Genomic DNA, 20561 nt, shown 5'->3' on the forward strand with positions numbered 1-20561 from the left:
GGATGGTGAGATGATGTATTAACAATATGAACCCAGTCTAATCACATCCGTAGACCCACTATCCTTAAATGTGGAATACTTTTCTTAGCTCCAGCTAGAAAGAGAGATGTGATCCTGGATAATGGTTGGAGGCCTGCAGCATTGCTGGTCTGATAATGGATGAAGGGTGCTGTGAAGGAAGGAATGTAGGTGGTTTCAAGAAGTTTGAAAAGGCAAGAAACAGATTCTCTCCTGGAGCTGCAAAAGTGATGCGGCCCTGCTGAAGCCTTGATCCCAGCCCAGTGAGATCCCTGCTGGACATCTAAGCTAGAGAAGAGTAAGGAAATAAATACATGCTGTTTTAAACCACTAATTGGTAAATTGTTAGGGAAGCAAACAGAAACTAGTACCGTGGGTTTAATTTTTTTGTATGTAACTGGACAGAGAGCCCTGCTTTCAAGAAAAACTAAGAAATGGCTCTGCCAGGAAACACTGCTGAGAAGAAAGGACCAGAACCTCAGCTGATGCAGAAGGAAGTGAAAGGACCCCATCTTCAAGTCTGCGGCAAAGACAGGCTCCATGGGAGGAAGCCTCCTTCTCTGGTCCTTTCAGCATCTCTCCCTCAGGGCTCAGACCCCCGTCCTCCAGGGCCCCACCCCTCCCCCACCTGTGGACAGTGTGCAGCGCAGACCTGAGCAGATGACCCCCGCGTCCTGCTTGTGTCTGCAGTCGTGCCGCCCCCAGCCCCGGGAAGGGCACCTCCACACGTGGGACTCCTTTCCTGTGCAGTTCAGGTCGTCCAGCCAGATGGGCCCTGATCCTGCCCCGAAGTGAGCAGACCCCGTGGCATTGAGGGCTTCGCCACAGCCCAGCTGCCTGCACACCACGTGGGCATCCTCCAGGTCCCAGCCGTCATCACAGATGGTGCCCCAGGAGCCCTGGTCAAGGATCTCCACTCTCCCGGCGCAGGGACTGGCTCCGCCCACCACGCGGAGCTGTCTGCTGTCTGAGGAGAGAGAAATGGGACAATGGGGCGGTGACCCCAAGGGTTGAGAAGGGTCTTCTGTCTTGTGGGACCCTTACCTGAGCAGTAGGGGGCGCTCTCCACTGAGGCTGCAGAGCCTGGGGGTTCTGCCATAGAGTCGTTGCACTGGGGCAGCACCTGGGTCTGGTTTCCTGAAGAAACAACAATGATCAGAAGTCTGGAAGGGTTGAAGAACAAGAAACTGAATTAAGGAAAATAATGACCTACTGATGGAGCCTAAGATGAAGGCTGTGACCCAGCAGTAAATTATCATACTCTTAGTGTTCACCTTCTCCCTGGAGAGTTCTGCTTCTGACAGTACCACAATTTCTGTTTTAACCCAAGTGTTGCTGTAAGAATGAGTTAAGTAAATTGTATCCCTAAATTTATCCCTGTGCTGGGCTTAGTTGCTCAGTCGTGTTCGACTCTTTGTAACCCCTTGGACTGTAGCCCACCAGATTTTTCAGGCAAGAATACAGGAGTGGGTTGCCATTCCCTTCTCCAGGGGGTCTTACCAACCCAGGGATCAAACCCAGGTATCCCACACTGCAGGCGGATTTTTTACCATCTGAGCCACCAGGGAAGCCCAAAAGTATCTATCCCTAAGTAAAAGCAAAACAAAATTCTTTCTGAAGGATTTCTACAAGTTCTTTAATGTGTATCTTTAAAACAAACACATATAAAATAGATCTCATGAAAAATGGAAAGGGAAAAGGAGACATTAGAAAGAATTTCCCAGGGTTTTCAGCTGCTAGTTACCTGATGAAAATATATATAGCCACGGTTAAAGCGCTTATGGAATTAATTGACAAAATGTGTATCTTTGCAGAGAAATGATAACAAAAACCAAATACTTCTAGAGCTGAAAAACTTGTTAGCTGCAATTAAGAACTAAAGAATAAGTGTAGCCGCGTATTAGCTCAACATAAACTAGAAACATCAAAATGCAAAATCAGAGGATATTCTTCAATTAATTCAGGTCACGTAGCAAGAGTTCTGGTCATATTGTTGTATGGCAGTTTTTCCAAAAAACTTGATTCACTTCAGTTCAGTCCCTCAGTCATGTCCAACTCTTTGTGACCCAATTAACTGCAGCTTGCCAGGCTTCCCTGTTCATCTCCAACTTCTGGAGCTTGCTCAAACTCATGTCCATCACGTTGGTGATGCCATCCAACCATCTCATCCTCTGTCATCCCCTTTTCCTCTTGCCCTCAATCTTTCCCAGCATCAGGGTCTTTTCCAATGAGTCAGCTCTTCTCATCAGGTGGCCAAAGTATTGAAGATTCAGCTTCAGTATCAGTCCTTCCAATGAATATTCAGGACTAATTTCCATTAGGATCCACCGGTTTGATCTCTTTGCAGTCCAGGGGACTCTCAAGAGTCTTCTCCAACACCACAGTTCAAAAGCATCAATTCTTTGGTGCTCAACTTTCTTTATGGTCCAACTCTCACATCCATACATAACTACTGGAAAAATCACAGATTTGACTAGATGGACCTTTGTCAGCAAAGTAATGTCTCTGCTTTTTAATATGTTGTCTAGGTTGTTCATAGCTTTTCTTCCAAGGAGCAAGCATCATTTAATTTCGTGGCTGCAGTCACCATCTGCAGTGATTTTGGAGCCCAAGAAAATAGTCTGTCACTATTTCCATTCTTTCCCCATCTATTTGCCATGAAATGATAGGACCGGATACCATGATCTTTGTTTTTTGAATGTTGAGTTTTAAGCCAGCGTTTTCACTCTTCTCGTTCACTTTCATCAAGAGGCTCTTCAGTTCCTGTTCGCTTTCTGCCATAAAGATGGTGTCATAAGCATATCTGAGATTATTGATATTTCTCCTGACAATCTTGATTTCAGCTTGTGTTTCATCCAGTCCAGCATTTCACTTGATGTACTCTGAGTACAAGTTCAATAAGCAGGGTGACTATATACAGTCTTGACGTACTCCTTTCCCAATTTGGAAACGGTCTGTTGTTCCATGTCCAATTCTAACTGTTGCTTCTTGACCTGCACACAGATGTATCAGGAGGCAGGTAGGTGGTCTAGTATTTCCATTTCTTTAAGAATTTTCCACACATTGTTGTGATCCACAAAGTCAAAGGCTTTGGCATAGTCAATAAAGCAGAAGTAGAGGTTTTTCTGGAACTCTTTTGCTTTTTCTGTGATCCAACGGATGTTGGCAATTTGATCAATATGAAAAAGTAAAACTTAGTAGCTGAAGAAAAAATATGTACTTAATTTTGCTTATGAGTTTGGGTCATTAATCAGAAAAAACTCAGTTTGGCAGTCTTTCAGTGGGGTCTTTCAGTGCTGCAATTAGATGTCACCTGGAGCTGAAGTCATTTAAAGACTTGCCTGAACTCTGGTTCTGTAATGAAATTCCCAGAAATGTTCTAAGGATAAAGGAACATCATGTCTTCAGCTAAATTCAGAAAGAATTTACATATTCAGGAAGAAATGGGGCAGAAGGGGAACAGAGAAGGAAGGACACACATACACAGATTAAAGCAAAATATTGATATTAACATTTAGAAACCCACATAAAGTTCATAAAGGAATTTTTATATTGTTTTCCCAACATTTTTATGTCTCAACATACATCAAAATTGAAAGAATTAAAAGATGAAAACAAGTCAAAGATAATTCATTGCCAGGACACTTTCACAAAAATACTCATAACATCAAAAATAAAATACCTAGGATAAATCCTAGTAGAAGATGGGCAAAACCTCTGAAATTCAGGATCTAACCGAATGGAGGGATGTGTTATGTCAATGATTTGGAAAACTCAACATTGTCAATGTCAATCATCCTCAAATTTCTATGTCTACTCTCAAATTTTTAAATCTAATCTCAATGATACCCTTAAGCTTTTCTTTTGGTTAAAATGACAAGCTGACTTCTAAATTCATACAAAATACAAGCAACCAAGAATGAACAGCACAGTTGGTAAGAAAAGCAATGATATTAGAGGAGTTAATATAAAGTAACTCTTGTAAATTATAATTATTCAGACTAACTACAAAGTTTGAAATTCAGGGAGATAGTGAAGGACAGGGAAGCCTGGTGTGCTGTAGTCCATGGGGTCACAAAGAGTCAGACATGACTTAGCGATTGAACGACAACAACTACAAAGTTATGATAATTAAGAAAATGCAGTATTGGTGCAAGGATAGACAAATGATAACATGGAACAGAATAGAGAGTCTCAAATAAGACAGACATGATTGCCCTTCTGCTTATGACAAAGGCAGCACTGCAGTGGGGAAGAGTCTTTCCAGAAGAAGATTCTGAGTCAACTGGATGTCCATATGGAACCTGACCCTTATCTCACACAGATACCATCCTAGGAATGCACAATAATATGCAAGAGAAATATAGAATATTTCCATAAGATACTCTTAGAGAATGTTTTTAAGATCTTCGAGTAGGCAAAAAAATTTTTAAAGGATATAAGAAGCATTAAATGTACAGAAAAATGTTGGTAAGTTATATTTACATAAGAGTAAGAAATGAGTTCATCAAAGGACACCATTTGATTAAGAAAATAAAAATAAAAGACCAAGGGTTAAACATGGAAAATAAGTAACACATATTTACACCCAAAGACAGTGTCATGGTAAGTTATAATAACATATTTTTAATAGTCAAGAACTGAAAATAACTCAGATTTATACTGTCAGTAGAATAGATCAGTACATGGCCATGTGATCATTCAAAGCATACTCTACAGTAATAAAAAAAATAAAGTGCTACAATATACAACATCATGTGTGAATCCCAAACATAATTTTGAGTCTATGAAATTAGATACAAAAGATGAAACATATGGCATCATTTTATATAAAGTTCAAACACTGATAAAACTCTCTATGTTAGTAGAAGTTGGGTAAGCACTTTTCCCCGTCGAGAGGGGACGGCAGTGACTGTGGGGCTGGGACATTCTCTGTGTTGCTCTGGGTTGGGGTTCATACTGAGGTCTATACTTACTGCTCCTACATTGTTTTCTATGATTTTATGTAAGCAACAATGTTGCTTAAAAATATATTATTCCCCTTCAAACTTCTTGCCCTGGCCTGAAAAATGAATGAACAATGAGAAGATGCATATTTCACCACAAAATCTCTGACTTTGAAGCCTGTTTAACCTCACTCTCTACTCTTGGAGACATTTCACTCCAGGAGTATCCTGTGTACCAGTAGCCCTTCCCTCTCTCTTACCTGAGCAGATCACAGAGGCCCTGTTGCCATGGGAACAGTCAGGACCACCCAGGGCAGTCACGGGACAACTCCACAGGAAGGACTCAGCCCCTGAGCAGTGAAATCGGGCTGTTAGGATCTGATCACCTCCTTCCACCAAGTGTGGTCCTCCGGGGGTGGAGATGGCAACTCCACAGCCAAGCTGACGACAGACAACATTGGCATTGGCCAGACTCCAGTGGGAGGCACAGAGCGCTCTCCATCGTCCAGAAATCTTCATCTCCACCTGCCCCTCACACTGAGAGGAGCTGTTTGTCATGAGCCGGACTTCTGAGTATGCTGGTAGAAGAAGACAGAGTTTCAGCAAAATCACATGAGTTTCTCACCTGAACAGGGTGTTCACAGAGGTGAAACACCTGAACTGCATCTCACCTGAACAGACAACCTGAGCAGATCCACTGTGCTGACAAGTGCCCCCTGGACAGGGCACTCTGGGGCAGACCCGGAGCTCAGGCTCCTCCCCCTCACACCTGAACTCTTCAGCCCAGACCCGGGCACTGGACTCTCTGAAGAGCTCATGTCCCTGGACAGACACAGCCTTGCCACAACCCAGCTCTGCACAGATGACCTGGGCAGTGGGGAGTGTGAAGTTCCCATCAGACACTGGGATCCAGGCTTCTCCAGAATACACTTCTACTCGCCCTGAGCAGGGTTCATCCCCTCCAGCCAGACGCACAAATCCTAAGAGGAAACAACAACAAAACCAGTGAGTGTTCATGGTACTGACTTGGCAACTAGAAACCACACATCACAGGCAGTGGAGTGAAAGTTTTTTGTTTTAGGAGTGGAGCATGTAGAGAGTCTTTGACAGTTAGTGTCATAATTGAATTTTCATGAGCAGGTTTCTAAAGAGAAATCCAGGAGGATTACAAGGTCAGTTTGGAATGGTTGAATCCCAAGAACATACACTTTGAGACTGGTTAAAAAGGTGAATTCCTTGGTCTAGGAGCCTGGAAACTACAGAGCCCAATTCAGATCATTGGAATGGCTAAATACTGGAAACACATCGTTTTAGCATTGGTTGGAGAAGTGAATTTCTCATTTAGCAGCCTAGGACCTATATACAGATCCAAAGACACTGTATAATATTCAGGCACTTAAACTTGAACATAGAGATATGTGGACCAGAAGCCACCCAGAGGGACATGGGCTATGAGATTAGAGACCTAGCATCCAGACAAGCTTAGAAGCTTTCATGGGACTGCTGGCGCTAATATTCTGACCAGTTTTCTCTCCCAGAAGCTAGCCCTCAAGTGACTTAGGTTAAGGAAAGTCCTGAGGCTGGATCGATGAGGGCATGCCAACCTGTAGATGGGTGACGGCTCCAGAGAAGAAATATGGACACTATCACTAATTCACGTTTATGTCATCACATCTTGTGTTTCTGATACTTTTTGATGCCAAAAAATTCCACGAATTCCTTCAGCGACCTCAGTGGGAAGGAAAATGAGTTAAGAAAACTCAGAGAGTCATAGAGAGAAAGTCCCAGCCATCTCTCTTGAAATCCTAGGATTTGTCAAAGAATCTGGGGGAGAGTGTGCTCTCAGTGGGATTTTACCAGATAGCTCAGTTTCCATATCGTCTCCTATCAAAGGTTTTTCTTCTCAAACAGGACTTACAGAAAATGTTAAGGGCTGATAATAATTGATTTTAATACTATCATTGTACTAATTCTAACCACAGAAAAATATGCTTTCTTCTCAGGCACACATGGAATAGTCTCCAGGCTAGGTTACAAATAAGCCTTAACACATTCAAAAATATTAAAATAATTCCAAGTATCTTACATGACCATAATGGAATGGAACTAAAATTCAATAATGATCAGAAAACAGGAATTCATGAATCTATAAAAATTAAACCACACACTCATATTTTAACATTGTTTTCCTATTTCTATAAAGGCATGTATACCTGTGGCGGATTCATTTTGATATTTGGCAAAACTAATACAATTATGTAAAGTTTAAAAATAAAAAATAAAATAAAATAAAAAAAAGAATGCTATTTAGATAGGAATTGCATTAAATCTATAGATCACTTTGAGAAGCACGGGCATTTTACAATACTAATTCTTTCAGGCCAGAAACAGAGAATGACTTTCCATTGATGATATTATCTTTAATTTCTTTCATGAATGTTTACAATTCTAAAAGAAGATGGCATGTTGCCAAAGAGAAGGAGGAATAAGAAGGAGGAGGAGGAAATGAGCAAATAAGCCATAATTCGGAGAGTTCCAAGTTGAAAAAGCCTCAGTATGGATAAATATGCAAATATTTGTGGGAAACACTTGTTGAATAGGTTGTTAGCATACTTCATCACCCCCTGCTCCTCCCATCTACCACCTAAACTGCTATCCTTTCTTATTTCTCCCACTTCAGACAAGCAAACACCATTTTAAAAGATACAGATGGATGGAAAAGAAAATCAGAAAGGGTAGCTACTGCTGAAGAAGTAGGATGTAGCTGGGGTATATGGCATGCAAGGTGGGATAAAGGAAGTTTTGAAACTAAAGGAGGAAAACCAAAATAAAAGTTCATCATTTGGTCATCAAAGGAACACATTTGGAACTGAATGAAGATAACCCAATGAAAAAACTTTATTTAATTCACCAAGTACAATTCCCTGATTTCTGGGTGTGTTCTGATTATTTGCTTCTGAAGTTCTTCCTGGTAAAGGACTGCTTAATGATGCCCAACATCCAACCAAAAAATTATTAGAATTTCAAAAAGAGAGAAATGTAACCCATAGCACATTTAAAAAAAAAAAAAACAATCATTTAAAGCAGGTTCAGAAGTTACAGAAATGATTGAATTGGCTGAAGAGCTCTTTAAACCCCTAATATCAACATGCTTAATGAAGCATAAAAATAAACAGGGAGAAAAACTAGGAAAAATAAACAAATGAGACTTCCGAAACTGAAAAATATAGTATTGGAATGAACATTTGGATTAATTACACAAAAGACTAGACATTGCAGAATAAAAGAACTGGGAAGTAAAACACAGCAGTAGAGACTATCTAAACTGAACCAAAGAGAGTAAAAAGGCAGAAAATATGAATGGAAACTCAATGGCATGTGGGATAGTATCAAAATATATAAAATATGTGTATTTCGAGATTCAGAATAAGGGATGTGCAGAAAAATATTAAGAAAAGATAAATGACATTTTCCCAAAGTTATTGAAAACTGTAAACCCATTTATCCAAAAAGCTAAACAAACCCCAAACAAGATAATGAAACCATTCTCAGAAAACTTGACAATGTAATTACTGATATTCATTGGTAAACAAACAAACAAAAATATGTTAAAAGCAGCCAGGGGAGTTTGACACATTATATACAGGGAACAAAAGGATAAATATTACTTACTGATTTTTTGTTGGAGGCAATGAAAATCAGATGACAATGTAGAAACGTATTTCAAGTATTGGGGTTGGGCATTTGTTAAACTAGAATTGAATCACCCAAGAAAATACTTTTCAAAACTGAATGAAAATTAAAATGATTTCAGGTAAACGAGAGATGATAGAATTGGAGGCCACTAGACACACACTACATAAAACTGCCTCAGAAAGTTCTTCAAGCTAAAGGGAGATGACAGCAGATGAAAACATGGATCCTCTCAAAGCTATAGAGACTGTGATAAATGTTGATCCTCTCTTAGAAGACTTAAGGCAAAAATATTAGCAACAAACTATAAGATTCATAATAAATTTATCAATAGAATGTATGACAATGATAGCACCAATGACAGGGACAGGAAAGTGGAAGAAAAGTATAGTGACTGACATTGCGTGTTGTGACATTATATCATTTCAAGGTAAAATGTAATTGAAGATTAGTAATTCAACATTGGACTTTCCCGGTGGTTCAGTGGTGAAGACTCCACCTGACAATGCACGAGACATGGGTTCAATCCGTGGTCTAGAAAATCCCACATACCACAGAGCCACTAAGCCTGTGCACCACAACTAGTGAGCCTGCACTCTAGAGCCCAGGGGCCACGACTACTGAAGCTTGTGCACCATAGAGCCTGTGCACTACAGCAAGAGAGGCCACCGCAGTGAGAAACTCATGCCTGCAACTAGAGAGTAGCCTCCAATCTCCACAACTAGAGAAAAGCCCATGCAGCAATGAAGACCCAGCCAGCAAAAAATAAAAATTACTTAAATTTTTTTATTAAACATTATAATCACCTAAAAATCTGATACGATTAATAAATCAATACAGTATTTAAATTAAAATGATAAAATATACTCGAAGATTAAAATAAGAACAAAGATATAACATATAGCAGCTGCTGCTGCTACTGCTGCTAAGTCACTTCAGTCGTGTCCGACTCTGTGAGACCCCATAGATGGCAGCCCACCAGGCTCCCTGGTCCCTGGATTTCTCAAGGCAAGAACACTGGAGTGGGTTACCATTTCTTTCTCCAATGTATAAAAGTGAAAAGTGAAAGTGAATTTGCTCAGTCGTGTCCGACTCTTAGGGACCCCATGGACTGCAGCCTACCAGGCTCCTCCGTCCATGGGACTTTCCAGGCAAGAGTACTGGAGTGGGTTGCCATTGCCTTCTCTGACAAATAGCAGGCAAGTACACTTAAACCAAGTTATATCAAATAAAAAACAAGATAATCATACTAGATAAAATAAGACAAAACAATATACTGTCTACAAACTTATATGTGTTTAAATATAAACATAGAAATATATTAAAGAGGTAAAAATTACATACCATGCAAACACAAATCAGAGAAAACTCTATGTAGTATCTAAATTAATATCATACAAAGTCAGACTATAAGACAGAGAATTCATTCAGAGAAAAAGAAAAATTTTATGCTAATAAAATATAATAATATAATAAATATAAATAAAATATAATAAAGAAATTATATAGTATTGAAACTGGTGGGTTAAAAATAAAGTGATGCTTAGAAGACAATTTAGAACCTTGATGCTTCCTTGATGATTACATTAGAATAAAAATAGAAACAGAAGAAAATGATCCAAGACTCCACCTTAAGAATCTACAAAAGCAACCACAATCATAACTGAAAAAGAGGAATGAAAACTGAGCATAGAAATCAATTAAGAAGAAAGCAAATACACGACCAAGAAAATCAATACAGTCCATTAGTGATTCTTTTAAAAAGAACATTAACATTGTTAATCTTCTAGCAAACCAATTAAGAAAAAAGAGGAACATGTTAACAGCACCAGTAACAAAAGGAGGAATATCATTGTAGATCTTCCCAACATGTAAAGATATGAGATATGAACCGGTGTTACTAATTTGAAAATTTTTTGTAAAATGGGCCAAGTCCTTAAAAACACATTACTTGTGAAACACAATTCACCAAAATCTGATACAGAAAAAAGAGAAAAATATGAGTAAACTTATTTGTTAAATAAACAGAATCCATATTATAAAAACTTTCCACTAAGAAAACTACTAGCTGCAAATGCTAGCACTTCCACGGAGCTCGGAAATGACTCCCACAACAGGATAAAGGAAGAGAGGGAGGGAAGGAATGAGGGCAGGGAGGAAGTGTAGCACAGAGGCTGTGGTGAATGTAGGAGTTGACCTGCATCTTTCCAACCCTCCCCTCCTGCAATCCTTGCACCTTCATCCCTTCACCATTTTGCACTTCAGTACTGTAGTCCCTGGTGGCTCAGAAGATAATCAAGACTCTGCCTGCAATGTGGGAGACCCAGGTTTGATCCCTGGGTGAGGAAGATCCCCTAGAGAAAGAAATGGCAACCCACTCCAGTATTCGTGCCTGGAGAATCCTATGGTCCATGGGGTCACAAAGAGTAGGACAGGACTGAAGGAACTTGGAACGCTTGCACCACAGTCCTTCACAATTTGTGTGTTCCCTCCCAGATCTTCCACCTGAACTCCATGAAATCTCCTCATTATTTCAAATAAGCTTCTCTACATTCTCCTCTGGTCTTTGTTTCCACTCTAGGTTTCTCCTAAACACGGTACTTCACTTCCAGCAATCCACTACGGAGGCTGAAATTTCTCTTCCATACCTGACTGCTAAGGTTGAGCAGAAGAAACTTCAAGAGTTTTGATTAAAATAATGAAAATACATGCTATTCTAATCTTATTTCTGCTACATCACCACCACTTTGACTTATCTTCACATCATTAAAATATGTCTGAAAATACAGGAAAAAAAAAAAAAACAGACCAGAAGGAGGAAACTAGTGACAAAAAGAGAAATAGAAGGAACCTGGAACCATTCATAAAAATGTGAGAATCTAAGTTACAGCAATGGTAGTCAGGGTGTACAAACCACAATGAGGGTTTAAATCTTAGTTCAGTTCAGTTCAGTTCAGTCACTCAGTCATGTCCGACTCTTTGCGACCCCATGAATCGCAGCATGCCAGGCCTCCCTGTCCATCACCAACTCCCAGAGTTCACTCAAACTCATATCCATCGAGTCAGTGATGCCATCCAGCCATTTCATCCTCTGCCGTCCCCTTCTTCTCCTGCCCCCAATCCCTCCCAGCATCAGGGTCTTTTCCAAGGAGTCAACTCTTCACATGAGGTGGCCAAAGTAATGGAGTTTCAGCTTTAGCATCAGTCTTTCCAATAAACACCCAGGACTGATCTCCTTTAGAATGGACTGGTTGGATCTCCTTGCAGTCCAACGGACTCTCAAGAGTCTTCTCCAACACCACAGTTAAAAAGCATCAATTCTTTGGCCGTCTGCTTTCTTCCCAAACCAACTCTCACATCATACATGACCACTGGAAAACCATAGCCTGGACTAGACAGACTTTTGTTAAATATCAGAGCACTTCCAATTCTCTACTTCTAAGTATATCTTAACTGGAATTAATAACAAGACATCAGTATTCTTAGGATAACATTGGGAGTTCTAATTTCACATAAAGTTTCAACATCACACACTCCATTTTCACTCAGATGCTGATTTATCAAAATATGGTTGAGACACCTGTAGTATTTCCACAAATTTATCTTCAGTTGGAACCATGATTATGACATTGTGACAATGAGGAAGGTTACCTGAGATGCCAGAAATCAGGTTTGTTTAAAACAAAAGTTTCTAACTAAAATTCAAATTCACCTTGAAAATAATTATTTTTAATAAGAATGATAAAGAGAATGGAAGAAAACTTTTTGAAGAGATGAATAGAGTTATGATATAAGTGCTGTAGTGGTTTCACAAATGCATACTTATCAAGCAGTTTTGTATGTCAGGCATACCTCAATAAAGTACTTTTTAAAAAGGAAAAGAATTATTTCCGTAAGGGCATCAACTAGAATCATCAAAGATCTGCTGAAGGTGAGATTAGAAAAGATCACTTTTCCAATCATCTTCCTGTACATAAAGACCCAACAGCTGATTGGCTGTGGCTGTTAAGGACCTACTGCAGATGTCTTCAGGGCTCCCCTGTCCCACCATCCCATTAGACGGGGTGCTACTATCCAAAGACCAGCCCTCTACCTTAGGGAATTCACTGTGATAACTGACAATATTTTCCTCCAGTCCAGTTGTTCTGATGTGATTAATAACCTGGACATCCAATCTGCAATTGTGATAACAACTAGAAGCATCTCTGCCAAATACTGTGAGCACCCATTCACACCCTGGTTTCACTGCTGTCTTTCCTGCATCCGCCTTTGCATAGGTCAAACACACTTAGATAGCACTGAGTACTTCTTAGGAGTCACATCAGGTCCTCATAGCTTCAATTCAGTTCAGTTCAGTTCCTCAGTCATGTCTGACTCTTTGCAACACCATGGACTGCAGCATGCCAAGCCTCTCTGTCCATCATCAACTCCTGGGGTTTACTCTATCTCATGTCCATTCAGTTGGTGATGCCATCCAACCACCTCATCCTCTGTAATCCCTTTCTCCTCCCACCTTCAATCTTTCCCAGCATCAGGGTCTTTCCAATGAGTCGGTTCTTCTCATGAGGTGGCCAAAGTACTGGAGTTTCAGCTTCAGCATCAGTCCTTCCAATGAACACCCAGGACTGATTTCCTTTAGGAGGGACTGGTTTGACCTCCTTGCAATCCAAGGGACTCTCAAGAGTCTTCTCCAGCACCACAGTTCAAAAGCATCAATTCTTCAGTGCTCAGCTTTCTTTATAGTCCAACTCTCACATACATACAGGACTCCTGGAAAAACCATAGCTTTGACTACACCGGTCTTTTTTGGCAAAGAAATGTCTCTGCTTTTTAATATGCTGTCTAGGTTGGTCATAGCTTTTCTTCCAAGGAGCAAGTGTCTTTTAATTTCATGGCTGCAGTCACCACCTGCAGTAATTTTGGAGCCAAAAAAAAAAAAAAGTCTGTCACTATTTCCACTGTTTCCCCATCTATTTGCCAGGAAGTGATGGGACCAGATGCTATGATCTTAGTTTCTGAATGTTGAGTTTTAAGCCAACTTTTTCACTCTCCTCTTTCACTTTCATGAAGAGGCTCTTTAGTTCTTTGCTTTCGGCCATAAGTGTGATGGAATCTGCATCTAAGGTTATTGATTTTTCTCCTGACAATCTTGATTCCAACTTGTGCTTCATCCAGTCCAACATTTCTCATGATGTACTCTGCATATAAGTTAAATAAGCAGGGTGACAATATACAGCCTTGACGTACTCCTTCCCCGATTTGGAACCAGTCTTTTGTTCCATGTCCAGTTTTAACTGTTGCTTCTTGACCTACATACAGATTTCTCAGGACGCAGGTCAGATGGTCTGGTATTCCCATTTCTTGAAGAATTTTCCAGTTTGTTGTGATCCACACAGTTGAAGGCTTTGGCATAGTCAATAAAGTAGAAGTAGATGTTTTTCTGGAACTCACTTGCATTTTCAGTGATCAAACGGATGTTGGCAATTTGACCTCTGGTTCCTCTGTCTTTTCTAAATCCATCTTGAACATCTGGAAGTTCACAGTTCATGGACCACAGCCTTGTCTAACTCAATGAAACTATGAGCCATGCCATGTAGGGCCACCCAAGACAGATGGGGGTCGTAGTGGAGAGTTCTGACAAGATGTGGTCCACTAGAGAAGGAAAGGCAGACCACTTCAGTATTCCTGCCTTGAGAACCCCATGAACTCTTAGCTTCACTGCCTCCTATATGTGATGCGCTTCAGCTACTGTGTTGCAAACTTCAAGACTTCATTTTCCTGCTCCCTCAACATCCCTGCAGATGTGGTGTGAGCTCCCCACTCGATTCATCAGGTACACCACTGTGATGAGATTTTCCCTGCTACAAGTCCCACTTCTGGCCTCCTCTGACTGTGACCTAGGGACATTTAAATGCACCACTGAATTTCTCTCACACCTTTTCCTTGTGTAACTTCACCATGACTTCGGGTATGGTCACTTGTCCATGGGTCTTCACATGCCCTTGTGGGGTCACCATTGCTTGGTTGAGCCTGTTCTATTGGCACATCACCCACATACCAACCTGATGGAGTGTGGTGACTCTGACTTTTGGGACCAATGAGGATAATAAACCTTGTTGCCTACAACTCTCCTATGACACCCCACCCCCATCAATGTAGCCACACCCTACTGACCATTATGTCAAAGAATACAGAACAATTACCATGCTGAGACTGTGCCACAGAGGTCGAATCCAGAAGCTAATCTGTATGAAATTTTTGACCTCACCTCTGCCTCCATGACACATCCCAAAGACCCTTCACCCAAGTATGTTCTAAAGGCTGTATCCATAATCTCAAATCATTCTGGTAATAAGACAGACGCTTTTCCTGCTAGAGATCCCCACACAAACCAGACAGGACTTACCTGAGCAGACTACTCCAGCATCCCAGTAGTGGGAATAGCCATCATTACGATAGTCTTTAATATCAGAATGCCTACAGTCACTGACAGTTGACTCCACCCCTTCACATGAAATATACAAAAGCCAAATGGAGCCAAGTCCTGGCCCAAAATAAGCCCCTCCAGGAAAACCGATGGCAGCTCCACATCCCAGCTGTCTGCACACTACAGATGCATCCTTCAAGCTCCATTTCAGATCATTCACTGTGCCCCATTCTCCTTGGTGCTTCACTTCCACTCTCCCCTCACAGCGGTGTGCTCCATCCTTCAGCCTCAGCTCCAGAGCTGCAAAAGAGACACACGACAGGAAAGATTTTAGGAGACTTAGAGTGGTATAATATTTAAAACATTAGCTCTTTGAGGAGCAAAACAGTGCATGGGATATAGTATTTCCTGACCTCTGTGATATAAACATTCCCAGCGTGGCCAACTCTAAGCCCCCAATGTGCCATCACTGAACACGGAGCAGGAAGGGAGGCACCAAGTCTTTCTCAGGAGCCTGTAGAACCAGCTCCAGGGACACCACTGAGGACAGGCCTTCAGAGACTCTGGATGCTGCCCTCCCTGTAGATGTGCCCAAGGCTACTAAGGCCCAGCTACTCCATCTCTGTTGCAGCTCATGGCCCGGGATCCAGGGAGGAATCCTCCCTCTCCTTTCCTGTCCATAGGAAGCATCTCATCCAGCTCAGAAACAGAGGGCTGGGTAACAGGCTCTAAAATCTCCTGCTTATTCCTGCCATCTGGTGTTCATGTCTTTGTGTAATTCCACACTCCAATGTACCTAGCAACACGCATCTAACAAATGGAATTTGAAGAAAGTGATCAGATGTCACTTTAGTGATTAAGTCATAAGATGACTCTGGTTTCTGCATATAAAAAGGAGTTCATTAGTAGGAACATCATAGATGGAGACATTCCCAGTGTTCAGTTCAGTTCAGTCACTCAGTCGTGTCTGATTCTTTAAGACCCCATGGACTACAGTACACCAGGCCTCCCTATCCATCACCAACTCATGGAGTTTACTCAGACTCATATCCATTCAGTCAGTGATGCCATGCAAGCATCTCATCCTCTGTTGTCCCCTTCTCCTCCCACCTTCAATCTTTCCCAGCATCAGAAGACTTTATTAAAAAAAAAAAAAAAGAACTAACCAGATATTTTGTGATTCTCTGATAGCTCAGTAGGTAAAGAATCCACCTGCAATGCAGGACACCCTGGTTCAAATCCTGCATCAGGAATATCTGCTGGAGAAGGAATAGGCTACCCACTCCAGTCTTCTCTTGTGGCTCATCTGGTAAAGAATCAGTCTGCAATGCTGGAGACCTGGGTTTGATCCTTGGGTTGGGAAGACCTCCTGGAGAAGGGAAAGACTACCCACTCCAGTAAGGCCTGGAGAATTCCATGGACTGTGTACAAAGAGTCAAACATGACTGATGACTTTCACTTCTTCAATTCTTCAACCATATATTTTGAAGCTGAATAATAAATGAACGGGCTTCCCAGGTGGGGCTAGTGGTAAAGAACCTGTCTGCAAGTGCAGGAAATGTAAGAGACTGGGGTTTGATCCCTGGGTCCGGAAGATCCCCTGGAGGAGTGCATGGCAACCCACTTCAGTATTCTTGCCTGGAGAATCCTATGGATGGAGCAGCCTGGTGGGCTACAGTCCATAGGGTCACAAAGAGTCAGACATGACTGAGGCGACTTAATATGCACAATACAATGAGTAAACTGAAGAATTCAACACAGAGATTCAACAACAGACTTGACCAAGGGAAAGAAAAAGAAAAAAGAATCAATGTGTTAGAAGAAAGATTAGTTGAAAGCATCCAAATAGAGGAGCCAAAAGAGAATGAAAGGAATATAGAAAGCCAGTGGACACCATAAAGAGAAACAGTGTATGGACTGGAGTCATAGCAGAAGAAGTGAAGGAGAAAAGAATTAAGGGCTGAGGACTTCCCTGGTGGTGTAGTGGCTAAGAATCCACCTGCCAATGTAGGGCACATGGGTTCAATCCCTGGTCCAGGAAGATTCCACATGCCGCAGAGCAACTAAGCCAGTGTGCCACAGCTGCTGAAACCTGCGCACCTAGAGCCTGGGGTCTCCAGCAAGAGAAGCCACTGCAGTGAGAAGCCTGTGCACTGCAGCAAAGAGTAGCCCCTGCTTACCACAGCTAGAGAAAGCCCGCATGCAGCAAGGAGACCTAGCACAGCCAAAAATAAATAATAATAAAAAAGAAAGAAAGACAGGCTGCGAATTTCCAAACCTGGGGAAAGATCTGGACACCTAAGTTCAAGAAGCTAATAAGTCACCCCAAAATTTCAATCCAAACAACCTTCTCCAAGACTCACAGAGTAAACTGTCCAAATGCAAAGAGAAAGAGAATTCTAAAAGTCTAAGGAGAAGAAAAAAATTGTCACCCAAGAGAACTCCCATGAGGAGATCAGCGGATTTGTCCAAAGAAATCTTGCAGACCATGAAGAAGGATTGATAACAAACTCCACTCTCACTCAGTGGAAAGCAGCTCCCAGGGAGGGAGGGACAGGAGAGGGCACGAGAGAAAGTGCTCCCTACAGAGTCACAGCTGATCCTGGGAGGGGAAAGGACCATCCCAGGCCCCCAGCACATCAGGAAATGAGTCACAGGGACTGGGGCAGGGACTTGGGAACTTATACACGTGGGGCTGCACATCAACTGATTTTTACAAACAGAGGGACAAGTCGTTCATTGGAAGGACTGATGTGGAAGCTGAAACTCCAATATTTTGGCACCCTGATGTGAAGAGCTGACACATCTGTAAAGACCCTGAAGCTGAGAAAGAGAGAAGGTGGGAGGAGAAGGGGATGACAGAGGATGAGATGGTTGGATGGCATCACCGACTCAATGGACATGAGTTTGGGTAGACTCCGGGAGTTGGTGATGGACAGGAAGGCCTGGAGTGCTGTGGTCCATGGGATCGCAGAGTCAGACACCAGGGAGCAACTGAACTGAACTGAACTGAACTGAACAGACAAGAGGTCCCCTCTCCTGGATGCAGGATTCTCTGCTCCCTAATGGACACCTGGTGGGAACAGGTGAGGCCAGCAGGCAGAGCCTCTTACGGAGCCCAGTGCTAGGCAGACATGGCAACAAGCAGAGGGGAGCCCGAGAGATGGGGGAGAGGAGCCAGAGAGAGGCAGGCAGGTGTATGATTATCTCTGATCCAGTTACATGCAGCGGCCATGACACCCAGCCCTGTGGACACCCCGTGTGCTTCACAGACTAACGGACTCACTCCCTGCTCAGCAGCTCTGTTCCTCTCACACAGACAGGCTCCACCTTCCCACACACACACACACACACACACAAACACACACAGGCTCACACACTACTCACACACTCCTCACTCAAAATCACTCACCCACACTCACCCACACATACTCCTCACACGCCTTAATACATCACTTGCACACTCTTCACACACTCCACAAACACATACACTCTTCACACCCACATACACCCTCACACATACACACCCTCACACACACACACACACACTCTTCATACCCTCACACACACACACCGTCACGCACTCCTCACCTGCACACATACACACACATACACACACACAATCACAGAGCCTACAGGAGTGAAGACATAGGAAACACAGGGACCCAGGGGCGGTGCTCACACACCAGGCACGTGGAGCGTGTGTGAACAGCCCAGAGTCCCAGCTGAGCTCAGTCACTGGACCTTCTACACACTGAGAGCCACTGGGACTCCTAGAAGCTCCCTGAAAACAAGGGAGACTGTGGAGGGGACTTAGGCTGACCCAGCTTGATCCAGACAAAACCTCACGGCTCTGTAAAATCTGCCGCTATGACCAATGGACACCTCCCCCCTCCCCACCATAGGAAAGGAACCAGTATTCACATCAGCATGCTTCTTTTTTGGTCAGAAACACTGAGGCCAGGTTCCACAACTCCAGACACCTTTCCCTTCATCAAGGCGTCCTCTCCCCTGCTGTGAACTGGGACAGAGGGGCAACTCTTACCTTGACCACCCACCACGGTGCCGAGGAGGAGGACACAGAGGCCCCACAGGGAGAGGTGTCTGCCCAGAGCCATCCTGACCCCGCGTCCTCAAGGTCACAGTCCCAGCTGCAGGATCAGCCTGTGAGGAGGCATCAGGGTGCCGACTGGGGTCTATATAGACCACCCCTTACACCCTCCCTCCTGAGAGCCAATAGCGACAACTTTCACCATTTCAGGCACTATCAGAGGCTGCATCTGCCACTTTCTGAAGTTCAGACACCAATGAGCTTCTGAATCTTCAACATCTCCTTATATGAGCAACACGGTCCTTTGACCTCCTGCTTCCGTAGTCCTGACAGCTGGGTCCCACCACTGGGACTGGGGTAGAAACGGATCATCAAAAATCATGAGTGCCTTTCTCTCCCTTGATCACCCTGGTCAATATCTGCAGACTGTGAGATCTCACAGGGTGTGGGTGTGGAATCTGTTGACCCATGGAGAATAACTTTTGTAGAATCAAGTATTGATCTTCCCCAGCACTGAGCTCAGGGTGGAAGTAGAGAACTACAAGAAGTCTTGAAATACAAGAGTATTTATCAGGTCAGCAGAAAGTGAGGACCAGAAGGACATGAATTCACAGGTGACTGTGAAGCCATGAAGTGAGACCCATCAAGTTGGGGGGATGAGATTGTAGGGTTTTCCCCCTTCTCAGACTGATCTTGAGACTTGGTCCTGAGGCAAGTGCCTGCATGCTCAGTCGTGTCTGACTCTTTGCAACCTATGAACTGGAGCTCGCCAGCCTCCTCTGTCCAGTGGATTTCCCAGGCAAGAATACTGGAGGGGGTTGCCATTTCCTTCTAAAGGGATCTTTCTGACCCAAGGATCAAATCTGCTTCTCCTGCATTGGAAGGCGGGTTCCCTATAGGGACATTCAGACATGTTAAATCCCTTTCCCTTTATTGCATTTCATTTTATGTGAAGTATCTCTTTCAGCTAGTCACTAAACGAGGCTGACAGAGAGAAAGAGATTGCTATTACAGGAAACAAAGAGAAAGTAGGAATCGTCATTCAACTCTAGACCACCAAATTAGGAGCAGGGATCTCTAGAAGAAAACATGGGGCTTCACTCTTGGCTCAGCAGTAAAGAATCCGCCCACAAAGCAAGAGACGTAGATTTGATCCCTGGGTCGGGAAGATCCCCTGGAGAAGGAAATGGCAACCCACTCCAGTATTCTTGCCTGGAGAATTCCGCGGACAGAATGGCCTGGCCAGCTACAGTCCATCGTGTCGAAATGAGTTGGACATGACTAAGTGAATAAACAACGAAAACAAAAAGAAAATTATACTTTGGAAAGACTAAAGTTTTCTAAACTTCACATGTACCCCCTTTATATGCTGAGAGTATGGTTTGATAAGATTCAGAATACATTTGTATTATAAAACCATAACTAA

At 42.7% G+C, this 20561-nt stretch overlaps 1 protein-coding gene across 1 annotated transcript in view; it reads right to left on the reverse strand.

Moving 5' to 3' along the window:
- Positions 1-19202, reverse strand: part of LOC129644148 (antigen WC1.1-like) — a 46609-nt gene extending 27407 nt beyond the window's left edge. The window contains exons 1-6 of the mRNA XM_055569609.1: positions 19130-19202; positions 15064-15384; positions 5636-5944; positions 5225-5542; positions 1063-1155; positions 671-985 (exon numbers count right to left, since the gene is read on the reverse strand). Coding sequence (XP_055425584.1) covers positions 671-985; positions 1063-1155; positions 5225-5542; positions 5636-5944; positions 15064-15384; positions 19130-19202 — 1429 coding nt within the window. The remainder of the gene's footprint in view (positions 1-670; positions 986-1062; positions 1156-5224; positions 5543-5635; positions 5945-15063; positions 15385-19129) is intronic.
- Positions 19203-20561: the final 1359 nt, after the last annotated feature.

Source organism: Bubalus kerabau, chromosome 1, assembly GCF_029407905.1.
Source record: "Bubalus kerabau isolate K-KA32 ecotype Philippines breed swamp buffalo chromosome 1, PCC_UOA_SB_1v2, whole genome shotgun sequence".
Lineage (NCBI taxonomy): Eukaryota > Metazoa > Chordata > Mammalia > Artiodactyla > Bovidae > Bubalus > Bubalus kerabau.